The sequence below is a fragment of the Lonchura striata genome, chromosome 1A (assembly GCF_050655825.1).
Source record: "Lonchura striata isolate lonStrDom1 chromosome 1A, ASM5065582v1, whole genome shotgun sequence".
Taxonomy (NCBI): Eukaryota; Metazoa; Chordata; class Aves; order Passeriformes; family Estrildidae; genus Lonchura; species Lonchura striata.
The window spans coordinates 5046596-5066911 of NC_140741.1; the positions used below are offsets into that span (position 1 = coordinate 5046596).

General features: G+C 41.3%; 2 protein-coding genes and 1 long non-coding RNA gene across 6 annotated transcripts in view; 1 reads left to right on the forward strand and 2 right to left on the reverse strand.

Annotated features, from left to right (window-relative positions):
* ANO2 (anoctamin 2) overlaps nt 1-10192 on the reverse strand; it is a 132760-nt gene extending 122568 nt beyond the window's left edge. For both annotated transcript variants that reach the window (XM_031503685.3, XM_085568527.1), the window contains exons 1-3: nt 10059-10192; nt 6019-6197; nt 2857-3246 (exon numbers count right to left, since the gene is read on the reverse strand). In XM_031503685.3, the coding sequence (XP_031359545.2) occupies nt 2857-3246; nt 6019-6197; nt 10059-10077 (588 nt within the window). In that variant the 5' untranslated portion in view covers nt 10078-10192. The remainder of the gene's footprint in view (nt 1-2856; nt 3247-6018; nt 6198-10058) is intronic.
* A 253-nt stretch (nt 10193-10445) lies between these two features.
* Nucleotides 10446-14235, forward strand: LOC110475715 (uncharacterized). Its single transcript, XR_002466311.4, has 3 exons — nt 10446-10557; nt 12359-12505; nt 14049-14235. It is a non-coding gene; the product is annotated as an uncharacterized LOC110475715 (long non-coding RNA).
* The window catches only part of VWF (von Willebrand factor), a 130038-nt gene continuing 123824 nt past the window's right edge, over nt 14103-20316 (reverse strand). For all 3 annotated transcript variants that reach the window (XM_085568519.1, XM_021540069.2, XM_085568520.1), the window contains 3 exons: nt 18713-18752; nt 15834-15931; nt 14103-14445 (listed from right to left, as the gene is read on the reverse strand). In XM_085568519.1, coding sequence (XP_085424645.1) covers nt 14230-14445; nt 15834-15931; nt 18713-18752 — 354 coding nt within the window. In that variant the 3' untranslated portion in view covers nt 14103-14229. The remainder of the gene's footprint in view (nt 14446-15833; nt 15932-18712; nt 18753-20316) is intronic.

A 20316-nucleotide genomic window follows, 5' to 3' on the forward strand; every position in this document is an offset into this window, starting at 1 on the left:
AAATTTAAAACAAAAACAAACAAACAAACAAAAAAAATGAACAGGAAGGTTGTATTAAGAGAAATGGAAGTTTCTCTGGAGGACAGCAATTGATAGAAAGTTATTAGGAAGTTGAAAACATAGTCCAAAATTCCTTAATTCACAAGTAATAACTGGGTGAATGGAGACAGTCCATAGTCATGCCTATTTTCCACAAATTCAAAAACAGCAATATGCCTCTCTCTCTATTATACACTTCATCTTTTTCTTGTCCTCCTCTTTTACATATTTGACAATGTAAGTGAGAAAGGTAGTTGTCAAACCTAGTTACATTGGACAATGTAAGTGAGAAAGGTAGTTGTCAAACCTACCTATCCCTAGTGTCAAACATTTAATAATCACAATAATGCCACATATTAGCAAACATATTATCAGGGAAATTCCCACTTCTCCAAAAAAAGCTGCAGAAATAAAGATTTTCAGATTGTTGTAACTCTGTATTGTGTTCCTAGAGATTAACTGCCTGATGTCAAAAAGGTTTCGGCCAACAAAATTCTCATGGGAGAACTCTCATGTCCCTACTCCCATGTGAGGTTGGTAGACTCAAACCATTCTACAATTCTTTGATTCAGGACATCCCATCTCTCTTAAATTGGTGGATTTTCTTGCAAAACCATAGGAAGATGATGTAACACAGAGAAACCAGGCCTGCTCAAAACCAAGGGTCCAAAAGGGGAATCCCACTAATCCTTTGCAGCCAGATCAAACTTACCTCAAAATCCAGTCCTGAGTAATATTAGAGAATATATCTCAACTTGCAATAGTATTATATTAAAAAAATCTGTTTCTTATATTAGCACTGAAATAAACAACAAGAAACAAAAAAAACTCCACCAAACATTCAGTTCAGCATAATCCCCTGGAAATGTAGTAGTTGAAAGTCCACTGTGATACACAAAAATACAAATATTGCTTTAAGGCTGTTCTCAGTTTAATTTATAGACACATATTTTTTCCCCAGGACTAAAAGCAAAAGTTTTTCCCATAACAGCTCAACACACAATTTTAATCCACATATAAGGACAGCTGTGCCTTTCACATGTGCCTACCCAACATTTTCTAGGAAATCCACAGCAGGAAAAAGGACAGAACCTTCAGTACGTTCCAACAGAAGAAAAAATCAGTGAAGTGAGAAAAAGAAAAGGAAGTAAAAGTCACAGGTCATGGGCAGGGAAGAAAAAGGATAAGGCATAGTCCTTCTAGCCCCTTCCAGTTTCTCAGAAGATTCTGAAAGGGAAAACTCTTTCCCCTTTTGATTCGACAGCTTGTGTGTTGGGGAAGGACAGGAGGAGGGGTGGGGGACAGGAGTGACTCCATACATAGACAGTTAGAGAAGTGATGGAATAGCTTTTTTTATAATTTTCAAAATCAATTCATTTTTTCCATAAAAGAACTGATCAACAATTTCCTGTGAACTTCCCAGTTCATTTACAAAAACCTTTTTTCTCTTCATAGTGAAGACTGTGACAAAAAGGGTGTTTTTTTATCAACACTTTATGACATAATTTATCACTTTGTATATTATTTTAGAGCATGTGTCATCACTTGGAAGAAGGCCAAAACAGAATTTTTATCCAGATGGACTTAGGGTAAGTAATGAGTCAAATAATCAAATACAAATCTCCTGCTTGACTTTTTGGGTTCTGATGAAATTCAGAACTGAAAGGGGTCTCCAAAAACAGTTGTTTTCCTGGGTTTATTGCAATTTGGTTATAAAAATCATAGCAGTAAGATGGTCATGTACTGAACCATAACCCCAGTGCACAGCCTAAAAGAATCAGGATCTGAGATCACTTTTTTCGGCTCAGTGCAAGGATGGCTCAGCCAGGCTGTGCAGTGAAGTACAACCCAGAGGCACCTGCAACTCAGAAAATTAAGCAAGGAAAACATTAAGAGTCAAAAGGCTTTTCTATTTCTTTCTACTCTTGCTGGTGATTTAATATGCATACACTATATCAATCCAGTCAGTCTCAAATTTTCTGATTCAGTCTGTGATTTGCTCCACGTTTTGAAAGTGCTGGCTGGTTGCACTGGAAGCAGCAAGAGCTATGAGTTCTCAGCACATACAAAAAGGCACTCTTAATATCTCAAATTTGGTCTCAAGAGCAACAGAGTACCTAAAACCCAAACCCAGCAGGGATTTCCCTTCATTGGATATAAATATCCATGCCTTTTGAAGGGGCACAGAGGGATAGCACAGAGCTCAGCACAACATGGGATTTAGAAGACATGTGCTCAACTGACTGACTGGCAACAGCCAAGTAAAATAACCACAGCTCCCAGCTGACCTGAGCATAGTGTCATTCCAGCATCACACACATGGGAGAATAAAAACATCACAGGCTAGGATCTTCTCCTGTCAAAGCATAGGAGCTACTCATGTTGTGGGTGGAATGGACACAAAACTTACATATGGCTGAGAAGAAAGCTGAGAGTTGCACTGAAAATATTGTGAGGAAATACGAAATGTCTTAGCAGTGTTCCAGCAAATTACCTAAGAGATCCTTTCTTCATTTTAGCAATATTTAAGTTGTTGAGGAGTTTTTGGTAAGAAAAGTGTGTCTGCTGTATCCCATAAGAACATTTAGATAAATAAATATGTTTTCACCTGAAGTAAGATTGAAATTGCTACTCAACACTACATTAAACAACAACAACCACCATGTCTTTCTCAGCAGAAAGAACCAAGCAACACAAACACACCCTGGCCATCTTCTTAGCTTCACACCGTATTTTGGGCATCCCAAGTGCCCATTATCTATCGGGACACCTGATGCCATGTATGAGATGTATGAGGTGTCTGTCTTCCCCTCTTACCTCGGGGTCTTTCTCGATCTCCAGCCCCGCTTCCAGCAGGTTGCGTTCGTACTCCTCCCGCTGCAGCCGCCTCTCCTCCTCCAGGGTGTCCAGCGGGCTGAGCTCCACCACCCCCGGCCACTCCTGCAGGGCACGCTGGCCATCGTGCTGCTGCTGCTGGGGCTCAGCACGGCCCTTCCCAGTGCCTCCATTTGAAACCAGGGCCACGGAGGCGGATCCGCACCTCGGCTCCGGGGAGGCGGCACCGGGCACGTGCTGGGCCAGGCGTCGGCGGTAGTGGTAAGCCAAGACGTAGTCGACCTTCCTCTTGCTGTCCCTGAAGTGCAGGCCGCTCGGGGAGGCTTTGTCCCTCGCCCCTGCCTGGCTCCCTTCCACGTAGTTGTTGATAATCTGGGAGAGAAACATGGGAGTCGCACAGACAAGAAAGCCAAAAAGCCCAAGTAGGTGCGTGGGGGGGTCTATCGCCACACGAGCACATGAAGCCACTAAGAACCCAGGTATGACCTACAAATACTAATTCTGCACACCAGCCTCACTTCATTCCTCCTCTGACCATAAACTAAACATAGCGTTGTTTCGTTTAGTTTATCCCAACACATGGGATCCCTACGGAAGAGCAGGTACAGAGGCACACCCCAGCTCTGTCACCCTGTTCTGCACATGCACAGACAACGGGGAGAAGACACCCATCTTTTGAAAGGGGACAGAGAAGGGAGAATAAGGACCACATTACAGGTCACGTGCCATGTGCTGTGGAGCAAAGCAGGCAGAGAAGGGAAGAAAAACGGTGCTGGGAGGGAAGAAATCAATCTTAGCCAGAATAGGAGAAACATCTTTAATATGGTTCAAGGTCCAGAAGGGCCAGGCTGGACAGAAACACTTTGGAAAATACTGGGTATTAGAAAGGATATGCCCCATGAATGGCTAGCCATACTAGCTTGTATTTTAACATATGAAAAGACTGTGTGACTAACCAGTAACACTGCAAAAAGGCTAAAATCCTTCAAACCACCCATGTTGCATCCAGCAGCCCCTCAGACCATCCCTTCTTCATCATCTCCCTCTCACACCCTTCTGGGATGCAGCTCCAACAGTAATCCTGCCATCACTCCCCAGCCTGGATGGGAATTCTGTAGCATTCATGTGGAAGTCTGACACTGAGGCATTCAATTGCACTTCCCACTCATTAAAGGCAGCCCATGAGTTTTCCAAACTGTTTGCAGCCACCATTTCCAGCACATGCTGCAGTGTAAAGCCCTTCAGAAAACTCTCTAGAGTGTTATTCACTGGAGTGACATCAGCCCTCCAGTGATGGGGAAAAGATAAAAGCAAGGGTCAACCTGATCCAAAGCAATCATCCTATAACCTAATTCCGAATATTTATGGTTCCCATAGGTGACTGTAGAAGTTCTATCTTGACAGGTACCAGTGAAAGGTTTCTTTCTCTCTTTTTCTCCCCTTCCTTACATGTGCTGGTAGTGCTGAATGCAAAGTTAACCACTTGCTGTATGGCAATTATCCTGTTTGTTAAAACAACACAAATTTATCAATGTGCATACCATTACATTCATCAACACTACCAGATTGTTGTTTTTGTTTTGCTTCACTTACTCTCACACAAAGTAGCTTTCAGTTGTCATGTCACTAAATAAATCTTGGGTTTATATGTATGCTACATCCTTCATCCTTTCACAAAATTACCACCAAGTAATCTGTTCTGCACATCACACTTATCACACTCTCCATGTCTAAAGTATATATACAGTCCCTTTAGGCACATCCAAAATTACACTCAGCACTACATCCTGACAGAATATAAAACTGCTTTTGAGACATCATTTTATTGCAATTCCCCATTTCCTAATAAGATACATGTTCATGTATTACTCACAGGCAGCCCATGCAAACTCTCCAGATCCATCTCTGCCCCAGCGAGGGAAAACCTGTGGCAGATTTCTAGCGTCCCTCCCAGAGAGTTTCAGGCCACACAGCACAGAAGGAATAATGTCACCACACCAGGTCACTGGCACAAGGCAATGCATTAGCTGGCTCTAGGGAAGATGAGCTCTGAGCATCCTCTCCTCCCTTACTGGAGAGTGTGGGCAGAAACAAGAAGCACGAACAAGAAGCAGGAGAGGGAACGAGGAGGTTGTAGAATGTGAAATTCACTCCAAGGTTTTCCTGTTTGTTACTGCAGGGAGCCACCTGCCACATCCCAGCCACCTGAGAGGACACCATAGCAACACTTGGGGTTGCTGGAGTTACACAGGGGATGAGGAGAGTCAACACTGACTCCCTCTCCGTGGACTCTTTTCCTCACTCCTGCAGTGAGGTGCCATCCTCACAATTATGAGTGTCCAATGCACAGAAAACTAATCAAAATTCTCACAGATTTCACTAAAGATATTTCCTGCCCCTAAATTTGCACTGCTTGCCTTACCATGTGACATTCTGGCACAAGAAGACTTTTTAGGGAGGAACACAAAAAGTCACAATTTCAAAAATCCTCTGAAGGAACTAACTATCAAGATCTTTCCTCCTCTCTCACAGCCACTGTAAAAGTCATAAACAATGATTTAAATCAGCAGCTTAGGTCCTGCTTTCACTGCTTCTTGATGTTTCCAAGACAAGAAGCCATCACACCAAGGAATAAGAAAATGGGAAGATAGGATCAGCATTTCATAATGATTTTGTTCTAATGGTCTGATAGCAAATATATCACTACAAATACATTTCAAATGTGCCTCCTCTAATGACAGCTCTCCTCTGACCACTACAGCCACACCACACTTCCACTGGGAATCAATCCAATCCCACTAACACCTTGTCACAGCTGGCTTAAGGTTGACACAGGCACACCCAATTTAGTAATCAACCTGCAGATCTTTTCTGCCACTAGGGGTAATAGTGAAGGATTTTGGCTAAAGTAAACAATCCAGAAATTTTGGTGGGATTACTACTGCAGAAATTAATTCCAGCTGTACGCAGAGACAACTGAACCACCTGAGGGTGTGGTATCATTTTCCTCATAAAAATTCTTCTCCCTGTTCTGATTTAACCAACACACAGGAGAGTGCACCCTGCTCTGCTCACTCTGCTTCAAGCCTCTTCATAATCTCAAATGCACTTGAGCTAGATTAATGAACATGAAACCCTACTTACAGAACTTCTGTAGGACACCACTGATGCTTCAAGAGCTCCATTGGTCCCACTTCTGTGCAAGGAAGTCCGGTTCTGAGGAACAGTGAGATATTTGCTGTCGTAGGCTGAAAAAGAGTCCCTTGCTGATGTTGCTGTCTTCCGTCCATTGAGAGCTGGGTGTGAGGAGGGTACAGCAAAGTCTGAGAAGCAGAGATAAATACATAAAGCAGGTTTTGTACAGGTGGTTTCCTAATGGAATGGGGACCACTGCAGTTACTAGACACTATTCATTTCTACTGATGTGAACAGATCCAGTGGCATCGGGTAGAGGTACAAACTTGTGGATCGTGGTCATTCTCCATAAAGAACTCTTTACACATCTGAAATGCTCATCAAGTGTATCTAAGATTATACCTATGTGTTCTGGTCTTAGGGGGTAATGTCTGGAATTTTTAGACATGCTCCCCATCTCTTGTGTTTGACAAATTATATGGTTACAGTGCAGAATAATGGAGGGTCTGGAGGGGATGGAAATCATCACAGAATCACAAACTGTCTGGGGCTGGAAGAGACCTGAAAGATAATCTCATTTCTATCCCCACTGCCATAGGCAGGGACACCTTCCACTAGCCCAGGTTGCTCAGAGCCCCATCCAGCCTGGCCTTGGGCACTGCCACGGATGGGGCAGCCACAGCTGCTCTGAGAAACCTGTGCCAGGGCCTTGCCACCCCCACAGGGAAGAATTTCTTCCTGATATCAAATCTAAACCTGCTCTCTGTCAGTGTGAACCCATTCCTCCTTGTCCTGTCACTCCAGGCCCTTGTCAAGAGTCTCTTCCTATCTTTCCTGTGGGTTCCTGGAGGTCAGCCTTTTCTTTTCCAGGCTGAACAATCCCAGTTATCTCAGTCTTTCTTCACAGCAGAGCTGCTCCATCCCTCTGATCCTCTTGGAGGCCTCCTTGCTCCAACAGGTCAGCTCCATACAGGCAGTAGCACAGTGAAAAATAAAAACCAGTGGATACAGAAACTGTTTTGACACACAAATGTTTCATACTCTTTCCCCCTCTAGTGGTGCCACAGCTGAAACAGAGTTGACTGACCATATTCTCATTCTCTTGGATAAGCTCTTAGAGGGAAAAACCACGTGTTTGTCTTTCCAGCATTAGTGTTTTATACTCAGGAGAAGACATGCTGTTCACATCTGCCCCATGGTCAGCACCACCACCACTACAGAGACAATGCTCCACTGCCTCGGTATAGTCAGGACTTTTCTCCAGGAAGAGAAATAACCCATCTATCCAGGGAGACACCACATCCATAGTGTACTGCTAAAGTCTGGAGCTTGTATTTCCCCCTCATTTAGCTGAGACTCTTCTATCCCCTATACTCAGACTGAAACTGCTTCCCCACCACCACGTTCTCAGAGAGGAGACACTAGAATGCTAAAGAAGGAAATGCTTGGAGGTGGGGATCCAACCCCTAAATGTTATAATCATTCTTATATTTCCTATCAATACCAGATTAGGGTCCAGCAGCATTTGAACAGTCCAGCAGATTGACTCACCAGTCTTCCCTGTCTGATCTCTTGAGCAGACTCATGCTTAGTTCACTTTAATGAAGCACATAATGATGCCATGAGGGAAACTCCAAGAAAAATAATTAATAAGTGAAGGTTTCATTCCCAAAGGCCACACACAATGTTTCTCTGGTATTTTCAGACGAGTCTGGGATATCTCACAAGACCTTTACACAGTCAATTAAAGACCTCTTTTTCTTTCCAGTCCTTTTAACTAGGCCTAGGGAAAAAGCTGCAGTTCATTTGTAACATGATTTCATCTCCATTATGCTTCCCAACCTCCAGAAACTGTGTCATGAACCTGAGATTAACACTGGTAAACTGGTGAAGTAGTCAGGGACTCCCAGTCAGAACAAGTTTTTTTGATGGAAATACAATTGCCAAATCTGTATCTGGAAGACTCCTGTTCTCCCAAAAGCTTCTCAGCTTCCCAATTTACACTGATTGAACCAAAATGTTTTGTTTTGAATGCATTCCACATTTGACAGTTCCTGCCTGGTACAGTAGTGCCTCAGGGACTTCTGCTTCAGATGCAACCTGACCTCATTCCACCCTGTAAGCCTTTATGACATCTGGCCTTACATGTTCTCATTCTGTAAATATTCTGGAGGAATTTGTATTGATAGAAACAAGCTGTGTACATGTGTTTATGTATGTGGATATATATAAAAATTTTAAATATGCACACATGCGTAGCTTTAGTGTATACTTATATATATTTATATGTATTTTCAGAGAACAGCAGTACAGGGAATCTTGACTTCAACTTGGAAAGCAAATGTTCAGGAACTACACTTATTCTACAAAAACTGCTGGGGTGCCATCCCTCCAGTCAAACTCCATCAAGTTGTAAAGAGATTCCAAGGACAAGGCACCCCCAGGACAGAGATCAGTGACCAGCTCCAGTTCCAATTCACAGCCATCCACCACCTGCTCACTCAGGCTCTCTACACCTCACCTTTTACAAACTTAAGGGTTGCCCACATGTGCAGTAATTCACCCACAGTTCATGTTCCCAGGTCCTTGTCCAAAGTACCATCATGAAGAATTTGCACAGACTGCTAAAAGTGGAAGGAGGGAATGTTAGAAGATAACTGCTTGTGAAAGAGGCAGTAAAGGAGTCTGCCTAATTGGAAGCTCTGTATTAAACAACCAATTAACTGAGCTGAGTGGTTGAGATGATCAGATTATCACAGCACAGCTACTTGCAGAAAATGTTGCAAATGGTTTGGTCATCCAGGGCACAAACAAGGAATTGCTTTCATTTATCTTCCTTTCTTTTCACATAAGTATCAGAAAGGATCTGCATTTCTGAAAGACACCATAGTTAGAAGAATGCTCCTCTGCAAGGCTACTGTGCAAGAGGTACTGTGTCTTCAAAATCACAATTTTAGTGCCTTTTAAGAATGTAAGAATTAGACAGACAAGGCTGTTTGGGTTGTCTCTAATGCCATCTGATTTGCAGCCTGTGTGTTCAGGGCTCACACAGTACCTCTTGGACTGCAGGTGCAAGGGGAAAAACAACAAATCTTGACTAATGCTGAACTAATCCAGAAAACCTGGGTGCTTCTGCCCATCTGAACCCCATGCCAACACTCAGTTTGAAATTTCTGAGCCTCCAGGACACCCAGCAGAAGAATGTCTTGGGTAGGACGCAGTATCTCTCTTGTATTTCTCTACATTTGGCTGTACGTAACACAGGTATCTTCTGCCTTCCCACCTCCAAATATGATTAGAGAAGAAATACTCTTTATAAAAAGAGAACCATCCAATTCTGAGTTTAGTTATGGGACTGATTTTAACAGAAGCAGTTATCAGCAGGGGACTAAATATGTAAATAGTTCTTGAACCATTCCAAAGAGAGAAAATACCAGATAGCTAAAATTTAAAGGTCAAATTCTATCTTTCTATTATTCAAATAAGGAGTTTGAAGTTCACAGCAGAGATACAGCCCCAGAAACAATGAGATAACATGGAAATAACCACAGAGGTTTTGACTGTGACAGCAAAACAACAACTCAACATCAGCACTGAAAGTTATTCTAAACTTGGACACTGGGAACTCCAGTATGAAAGTTTTATGCACTGAGCAGATTTGCTCCTTTTGTATGGGAATTGAGAGCTCAGGGCTGCCCATTTTCTCCTAGAAAAGGATATTGCTCAGTCTCCACAGTTGCACTGCAATAAGGCAAATGCAGGGGGAAACAGAAGACCAGCACAAGGCACTCGCCTAGTGATTGTCTTTTCCACATGGATCACAACACTGACCCACAGCTGCACTTCTGAGGCTTCAGAAGTGAACTCTGCATGTTTTATCTCTGAGCTCTCTGTATGTAACTGGGCTGCAGATTTCTCGTTCCTTTTTTTTCCCCCCTAAAATAAGACAGAGATGTCGTTCCAAAGTACTCCTTTCTTTGTTCTCCACCCCATCTTGGCCTATCCCTCTTCATAGGCAGCAATAAGAATGAAATAGAGAATAAACTTACCAAGCATGTGTGTCTCCATGTTGCCTGGAGGTTTGGCTGGAAATTGCGTCAGTGCTAAAATAGGATGTAGCTATGCTGTGCACAATCTGCTTCTGCACTGGCTTAAGGAGGGAACAGCAGCAGCAGCTATTTCCATCCTGCCTTGATCCTGCTTTAAGCAAACCACAAACTGAAGCTAATTAGCAAGACCTTCTGGTTTGGTGATTACCATCATGGAGGGAAGAGAAGAAGAAAGACCAAACTCCCATGACCTGAGAGGCCATGGCAATTCTCTGCTGGAACTTTAGCACCTTGTCTTCTTGCTCCATAATGCCTCAAGGAACAAGGTATCAACAGGCATATTTTGTCCAGAAGGCAGTGGGGAGGAAGGAAAAAGGCTAATGCAGAGCTAGCTCTGTCCAAAGAATCAGCACTCGAGGATCAGATTGTCTTGGAAGTGGTTTCTTTGAGGAAGAGTGTCTTTGTATCTACAGAGCTTCACAGTGCTTCCAGGTAGGAGGTAAGTGCAGAAAGCTTTTTATAAGGTTGTGTTTCAAGTACTCAAGTTACCTCAGTGCCTGGATGCACTGTCATTTCTGCATTAAATATTCAGGGGATTATCTTGTAATCAACTGTCTAATCAGAACAGGTGATGGATCCTGCTTAGCCTTCAACCTTGCAACTGAAGCAACATTTAGGGAAGAAAAGTTATTGACGACCAATTCTTTTTGAGAAAGGACTCTTATTTCCTAATGATAACTGGAGAGAGAGGTAACTAATTTGAGTCCAAATCTTTTTTCCTTTAAGCCTGTTTATGACACTATGATGGTTTCTCTAGTGTGACAGGGACAAATGGATTTATTCAATGGCTGACTAAAGTCCAGTGGTTCTGTGACCTTGTGAATCAGGATAGTGCACTGTGTCATGGCTGGTAAGGGTAGAAGTTATCTCTGTCACAGAGAGATGTGCTGATGCACCCTGTTGCACTATCAAACCTGCTGAGTGCATAAAGGGAACAGTACAGCTGTTGTTTCCCAAAATTAGGGCTGGGTGATGTAATTTTCTCAGCAAGACTAAGAAATTTATATGGGGTTTTAAATGCATTAAATCCCCCCAGTCTTCTTAGTCCCTACTTTAAAATGGTATTTCTTATCTTCTAACCAATATATCAACAGGTATCTAATATCTTATGTTATACTCAAAACTTCTTTCAGAATTTTAAAAATAATTAATCTGTTTCCTAGACAGGGAACAAATCTCCTGCTTTCTACACCTATCTCAGGGAGAGGGAAATGAAAACTTTCTGAAACTTTTGCTATTTTCCATCCACAATCTATGCTGCTCCAAGTAAGCTCAAAACCACAAAGGCAAATCCTGGCTAATTCTGCAATATTATAGGAATGTAGAGCCAGGTCCTGCTGGGATCCCTGTGGACTTACAGCTCTGCCTGTGCAGGTTCCAATTACCAGCTTCCATAAGCCATAAGGATGGGTGTGTTACAGGTAATACACTTAGCTCAGGTAATAAATAATATACACAGCAATATGAGAGGCAGCAACATCCAGCTGCTTAGAATGGAAGTAGTCTACTTTTAAGACTTTGGAACAGAGAAAATCATATCTTGGCATCGCTGTCTTTCCTGAGGTACCTGGGTATGGTGTTAATTGATAATGCAGTGCTGTGACAAATAATACCAATATACCTGATCGTGTTTCAAGGAGTGGTGCTTGCAAGTCTGTAAATTTAGCAGAGAGATTAGATGTTTTGAATTATTAAGGAGTTATATAAGACTCCTCCCCAAATCCATTCAGCATTCCTGTAAATCTATCCTATGGCACACTCAGCTGGTGCTCTGGAGTGGTGGGATGTGTTCTTAATCATTGGTGGAAAGGTAAAGGCCAAGGCAGTTCAAAACCATCAAAGCTCACAAACAGTATGTGTGACTTGTGAAACAACATTCCTCAAAGCCTGGCTTCTGCTGGAGAATTCTGCTGGAGAATGCCAATGGAGCAGTCAGATGTAGAGTACTGTGTGATGTGCTGGCACACTTGATGGTAGGCAGGACTGTGCTCTTCACACCTGCCAGTGAGGAATGCTGCTGAAAGTATTGGAATTGCAGTAATTGTAGCTGCCTGTGTGAAAGACAGAGTAGGTCCAAGCCCACTGCCTCCTTCGGCAAAAGTCAGACAGCTCTTTTGGGGCAGACTCACTGAAAAGGTTTGATTCTCATGCCAGCAAGTCAAAGCCAGAAATGTATTTACCTCCTCAGCTTGTTAAAGAAGATGGTATAACATTCCATTCTGCTTTTTCTTCCCTGCCAGTCTCTTTCTACAACAGGATTTTCAAGGAAGATCCTTCTAGCCTTGCTCATGACGGGGGCTTGGAATACACAGGTAGTAGCCAGGCCTGAGTTACAACATCTAGAACCACACCAAAGTCCCCAGAACTCCCTGCTGTAAGTAAAGCCAGTAAGTGTTCTTCTCATGGGCTGCATTGCACTGACTCATACAATTAATTATCTAATTAGAAGACCTGTCTGCAGCCAGGAAGCCTTAGGCTGCAATCCCGTCAGCTTTCACGAGCTAAGAAGGGTCAGTCTGGGTGAGGGCAGGGCTTGAAACAAAGGGACATCCCAGCCATGGTAAGTAGAAGAGGATGACATTTGCCTTTTACTCCCTTCTCTCTGCTCCTCTCTGATGTTGCAGGTTGCTATTCCAGGAATTGCTGATCTTCAGCTTCAGATGAATTGTTGACTACCTGGGTGACCCAAATCCATCTGTCAGAGAGCTTAATATCTAGAAGCAGCTACAGGAAGGAACAGATATGTGGGTGGAGATAAATTGGTGACAAATCTACTGCAGCAAGTGGGGCTGGTGCCAATTAAAATTGGGTTTCACTCTCTGGTGTTACTGTGGCCTGTAGCAGAAGACAGATGCATGGAAGGCCTGCACTTCTACAACTGTGCAGCAATAAAGGGTGGCTTGAAAGAATAAAAAAAAACAAGGCTCACAATTCAGGGTTTGTTGAATCCACAACTGACTGGCAAGAGAGAAGCAGCAGGGATCTGCCTAGTTCCTCTATTTTTAGTTGAAAACACAGGAGTTTCTGTTTGCTCCCAAAGGAAGTTTCTGTTTGTTCTGTCTGTTCCTTGCAGATCAGGAGAGGCTTTGACCCATTTAATCATGTCAAAGTGCCATTCATTATTTTAAAACTGTTAGTTAAACAAGAAGCTTAAATAATTCTTGTCTTTCAAAAACACACATGGCAGTAACAGTCCTCCCTCTCTCACATTTTTGAGAAATTAGTACTTCCCAGGGAAACTGCTTCACTGACACAAGATTCATCCAGGACCAAGACTCTGGAGGATCTTTTGTGCTCCATGGCCCAACTAGACAAAGCAGAATTTAAATCCTTGTAAATATATGCCTGGCAGCAGTAACTAAATTAAACCTACCACTGCAAATTATGCATCTAAATTAATTCCAACTTTTGGAACAAATGCAACAGGTGAAGTTCAGGCACATGGAAATAAGTGAGACAACCACTGAGCTTTCTCCTTGAATTCATCCGGGCTAGGGCTGAAGTAGGAGCTGTCCTTAAACCTGTACACATGTCCTAAGGACTTGCAGAATTTACAGAGTCAGTCCTCAACACAGAGCTTCTTTGCATTCAGCTTCAGGAGAAACATGTATACGCACTGCATAAAGATATTTGATTGTCTGAGCCACAACCAGTGTTGTTTGTGTACCACGAACATCCTACTCTTACTCTGAAGCCTTATCCCATAATTACTGTACTTCCTGAAAAGAATGGGAGGAAAAAGAGCAAAAAATTATAAGTCCACAGGGTGTCACTGAGGACTGAAGTGGGAAATGAAAGTCTAATGTCTCTGCAGAGAACACTAAATGATTTGGGGAATATTCTTTAAGTATAAGCAACTGCTTCTGAGCATGATTTATTTGTGGTTGTTCTTTTGGGATTTTTTTCAATAATGCTGATTAACTCCCACAGCGAAATGAAGGGAATCTCTCTCCTACAATCCACCCCAAGATGAATCAGGCCGTGTTCTGTTGTGCTGGTAAGCTTTATTGTTTGCTGCGTCGATACAATTTTTCAAGATTCTAATGGATAAGGCAGTGTACAGAGAAAATGAGGCTTGCATTGTGAAGTTCTTCATTAATAAAGCTTCAGATTAAGCAGCTGGGCTTCTGGGCAGTATCCATGGTGTGCACTTGCGGGGACGGCACTCGCACAGCGACGCGGAGGGGATGTAGTGCTGCACCACAGTCCCATTGGGACAATGCAGTGGGATGGTCACTGTGGTGGTCTGAGTGGCTGTGCAGCAGCTGCACTGGTCTTCCCACTGCCCTGTCTGAGGAGAGTACATGGTGATGCTTCTGCACTTGCCCTAAATGGGAAAAGAAGAGAGCTGAAGTTCGAACAGAGCCTCACGACACTCAGAATCCTGGTTCTTTCCTTCAAGATATCCGTGGGTGACTTTGTCCAGCTTCTGTGCTCTGCTGAAAACATGATCTCAGAAACAGGTGCCTGACTCCAGAATGCAGGGTGCTGCTCAAAGAGTAACTTCTTATGAGCATAAGCAGAGCAAAGGAGAGGTGAAGGAACTGCTCACACACACAAAAGAGCTCAAAATTCAGAATCTCATAGGGAATGTCCAGAGCTATGGTGTTGGCTTCTGAGAAAACGTGGTTATCATGCATTCAGAAAGGGCTTTAACCCAAATGCTGCAACCCACACACTCAGTGTTGCCCTGCTGGTGCTATTTTTTCTTGTTCTGCTTGTCTGGCCACTTAACTAATTTAGACCAAGCTATCAGAGCCTGAACCTATAAGCCTTCATGATGTCAAAACAAGTAGCCTCACATAACACTCTGTCAGAGTCCATTTCCTTTAGTGGCTTTGTACTCTTATTTCTAATTAAATTAAAATATCCTATAATTATCAGGGAGGATTTCAGAAAAAATGTACTTAATACTGTTTATTCCCAGTATAAAATCTGGACTTCTGTAGGAGAAACATCAATACTCATGACGTTATGGCTATAGACCTTTACTTTGTAGACAGGACAAGAAGTTGAGAATTATTAGTTATGCCATAATTTGGATTGCACACAAGAGTTGATTAAAATCCTTGTATGGGGCTTTGTTATCTTGGAAAGAGCAGAGATGAGAACACCCAGAAGGGCAGTTATGCTCCTGTTTTAACAGATGTTGCCATATAAGGTGTAAGCAGTGATGGGAAGAAAATTAAATTTTTAATCTGATTATGGAAGACACAAGACATGTAGAACACAAGAGCTTGGTGCCAAGGCTAATGGAGGAATCCCAGAGCTTATAAGGCACACAAGTCAGATCTTGGCACTTGGGTTTAAAAGTCTTTTAAAATGTCATTTATCTAAATACCTATTTAAATTCCCCTAATCAACCCAGAGGCTCGGTGCTTAACTACATACTCAGAGCTGAAAATCAGCTTCACAAATGTGAAGATAAATATTCCTTTTTTTTTAAGTAGAAAGTCCTAACAGAGCTACTTCAGAGTTATTAATTTCTGATGGAAGCAAGAGGGTGGGATGAACAAAGTCTTTGTGCCTTTTTTCATGCTGGTTTGACCAGGGAAAATTCAGCATCAGCAAATTACTTCAGGAAATAAGTGCAAATGAGGTTAACACTAAGTCAATCAATGAGAAACTGATGCTTCACTTACTAAAGTGAAACCATGGTGGAAGAAAAGGTTTACTTTTGGGAAAGAAAAAGGGAGGTTGATTTTTGTTATTTACCTCACAATGAGAAATGGGCACCTCCTTTTCAGCCACACATCCATTGATATTCCCATACTGCATTCTGGTACTTACTGGATGACATTCCACCTCCACACCTACCAAGTGAAAAAAAGAAAAATTTAAAAAGTGTTTAACACTGCTGGCAATTGCTTTTTGTAACTCACTTCCCTTTACTCCTGAAATCATCGTCAGTGAAATGTTATTCCTGGTAAAACCCCTAGCTGGGTGTGTCTCCTTAGAGTAAGTCATGCAGAGTTGTGTGACAATTTCACACTACAGCCCTAAAATTCCACTAGAGAAGGGTTTCCCTCATGTTTATTTTCAATTGACTGCTTTGTTCTAAAGTCACCTTGGCCATCGATCACCAACCTCTCCCCTGGTCTTAAACAATTCTCCTGTTAACTCTGATAACCAACTGGGACTCTCTTCCCCCACTTTCAAAGAGAACCTCATCATTAATATGCCCAAATATAAACTAATCCAGAAAATTTTCTTTTGAACTCTTGTGTGTTTTGGTCTGCATCTAACAACTTGTGAAGGAGACAGTGCTTTTTTTCAGTGGGTATTTTGTGCATAGACAACAACAGCTCTGTGTAGTGTTACTATAGTTTTATGTCTCTGTGAAAATTTAGACTCCTGCTCATACCCAATTCTAGCTAACCAATGAAATTTCTGTGTTTAACAGAATATTGGACTGATTTTTAGGTACTATCCAAAACATTTCGGAAAGTTGAAGGAATTCAGCAGGGCAACTGCACAACTAAGTACATAGACAAAGGGAAAAGAAAGGTATCCATTTCCTACCAGCAAACACAGCTTTCCATCAGAATGCTGGTACCAAATTGACTCTGTGCCTTGCTAAAACCTTAAATTTCATTAAAAAAAAAAATGCAGCTCATTTCTGGTTCCAGGGCTAGAATCACCCTTTCTCTTTTAATGATTTCATCACTCCTTTATAAAAATTGTCCACCTGAAAGGACAGTTGTGTTCACACAATTGAAAAGCACAAAAAAAAAAAAAAGAAAAAAGTCAGCCTCAACACAGCTTCATCCCCTTTTTGATCCTGACTTATTAACTTGTTTTCTAGTTACTTTACCTCTGTTATTTACTGTTTTTGTTGACTGTGCCTCCTCTGCAAAGGCAAGTGCTTGTAACTTAACAAGACATGTGAGATTGAGATCAGTGAAAAGAGATACAACTTCTTTGTTTAGTGGGAATATAAGGAATATCCTTTGCCTATTATCAAGTCCTGTGGCTAATCTCACAAAAATCTCTGAAAAAATAGGAGCTGTTCACTTGTGTGCTCCCACAAACCTAAAAGCTAGAACAATGCCCTCAGACAAACTAAAAAAGTCCAGTTGTGAAGGGAAGGGAAGGGAAACTGGCTCCTCAACCAGCTCCTTTGCCCGAGGACTTGTTGGACTCTGCTGAGCCAAAGGCATCAGCCTGGACTTGAGGGAACAAGTTCTTTTTCCAATTCTTTATGGCACAGAGACATCAGAAAGACAGACTCCCTCAATACCTTGGAAGATAACGTAATCCATGTCCACGAAAAACTGAGCTACATCCAGGCAAAACATCATTGGGAATAAGGATTTGAAGGTACATTCAATAGGGGAGGTTTTAGGCAGGCAGCACATCACTTAGATCAGTTTGCCTTTGCTGCTGCAGGGAGGTATCACTTGTAAATGACTCTGTTAAATAAATCTATGCATTGATCTGTGCTCATCTGGAACTAGTTTCTCCTCAATTACAGTGATTGGCACTAGCTGCCCACTACTCTGTCTTTTAAATCTCAAAATCTGCTTTTGTTAATAAATAATTTTGAGTATTCCTTACTTGTAGCCTGGTAGATTAAAGCTCCCTTAACCAAATTACCTCTTTGATCCATTTGATGACAGTCTCTCAATAGCTTTCTGACTTCTATCTCTCAAGCCAGAGCTCAGTGATTATCCAGACAGGCAAACTCTCTAGGAGTTACCATCCTTCATCAAGGGTATTATTGCAGCAGCTCCTGTGCCAGTGTGGTGATGGGCTGCTATGCTGGCCATATTTTATTTATGAGCACATGCATAGCAAAAATAAGAAAATTAAAAGACATAACACAGGCAAAATGTTGATATTCTGATCTTAAAAGAGAATTTCAATCCTTTGTTATATATTTTTTTAAATTTTATATAAACTACAGTATTATTTTTTTAATTACAGAGGAGAAAACAGAGGTTATCTTCTCACAAATGCATCAGTGATTCATTTCAGAAATGAGAACTCAACCCTGCAATCCTTCTTTATGTAAGTAAACCCTTCCTACTCTCACAGTCTGACAGACATTTGGATTATCCACCCAAAGATGCATGAAATTAAGGGTTGCAGGATTGACCCCTAAAACTGACAAATTTAAGAAGCAGTCAGGCTGTTCCATAGGAATGCATTTCCCCTACTATTTTTGGTTCATATGTTATCCAAAACATCACTGCCACCTGGGTTGGGCTTTTTTGATTAATTAATTTTAAGTTGATTTATTATTCATGAAGTGTTTTCCTCACATATTCACTAGTATCAGGTTATGTGACATGTCAGGCTGTCTGTGCAGGACCATTCCTGTTATCACCAGATGAACAATAAAATAAAACATTCATAATTAACATCTGCATAAAATGTGGAGAGTATCTATTTCTTTCTAAGCACCAGGCAATACTGTCAAAACACATGTTCTAGATGACAAAACATGACAGCAGCATGTCAGAGGATGGACTTCTTTGATGGTTTATTATAACCACATTGCTAAGCTCTGGTTCATTAAATTGCATGTTATGGAAAATGTAGGTACTTACACACTGTCTTTTCCATACAAGATTTCTGGATTATCTACTTACATGTGTCACAGCAAGTGTTGCCAATTTTTGCAATTCTGCCCTAAAATGATAAGAAAAAAAAAAAAACCAACTCAAATTTTGGCACAAGTGATATACTTCTGATCTGATGAAAGAAGATGTATAAAGCAGGGTACTAGGCAAAAAAAAACCCAAACAAAACCTGAATTTCTATATTATACAAAATCATAAATCTACATTAATAATCTCTTTATAAATTTTAAGATTTTGAGCTTGTGATGATATTTTATGGTAGCTAACTGGAAGTGGTTGACTTATTAGCAAGTTCAATACCTGAAAATATTGCTCTCACCTTCTATTAGGAGCTTTCTAAAATAAAGGCGTCAAATACAAATAAATTCCTGAAAACCAGACATTCAGGTTTCAATCTGTTTAAGAAGTATCACATCTGTCAAGTAAGTTTGAAAAACCATAAAACTTTGTTTCTTGTTTCATTGCTATCATCCAGAATATAATTTTCAGTAGTATATGTATAGTGCAAATTATTGAAAAACTATAGTGAAATGCAAAATGGAGAAATAGTTATACTGCAGGGTGATGCCATTGTTCCACTCAACCCCTGAGCTTACATGCAAAATTTTGATCTGCAACAAGATGAAAACCATTAATATTTAAGCTGAAATAGTTCTGTTTGGGGGGATAGGAGAAGAATAAATGCAGTTTGAGCAATGCTGTTTAAAAAGTAAACTGATTTTCACTGATTTTCTATTAACATCACTTGAATACAAAAATAACCCAAAGCCTGTAATATAATGCAGCATTCTTTTCTTAATCTTGTTTATACAACAAAACCATGTATCACAATTTCACAAAGTGAGAAATACCCTGTAGAAGCTTTAGTTTTCCCACATTATACACGAATTGCCCATTTGTTTCATGTGTATGATCAGACTGGTTTGGCCACAAGCTTTACTAAAAGTTCCCTGCTTCCTGCCATGCCCAAGAAAATTGGAGCAGGTGGATATAAATACCTGTAAGATGTGTAAAACCCCATGTGCAAGGCCCCATGTGCTACACTCACACCTCACTCTGCTCCTCATTGTCTAATAAACCTCAAATCACAAGAAAGATGGGTGGGTACCTTGTGCAGGGTTTTTTATCCTGCTAAAAAACTGTGTTGTGGAAATTTGATCTTTCTGCAGTAGTGTGAAAATTCCTTTCCCTAACCTCAAATAATGGCAGAGAAAAAATGTCTTAGCATTTCATATGCATATTTCTCAGTTTGTGTCATTGTCCATACAGTTTTGCTCTGGATCCCAAACTGATAACATTGTTAAAAGAACCACTTGCAAATGTTTGATACTTCAAATATTCAGCTTCATATTCATAATGGAATTAGGCTCAGCAGTCAGCACAGTCCCACAGAAAAACAGCTTCTATTTTCAAACAGAGAAAGCCTACATCTACTGTAAATGCAGGCAAACCCAGTGGGAAGAAATGACCATGTCTGACTCAGTTCAGAAGGCTGAATTATTTCTTTATTATAACTACACTAAAATACATTAACATAATATATAAAAGGAGGATACTAAAACTACATACTACTTTCTCTGACTCTAACACAGCTCGTGACCCTCTCTGAGAGT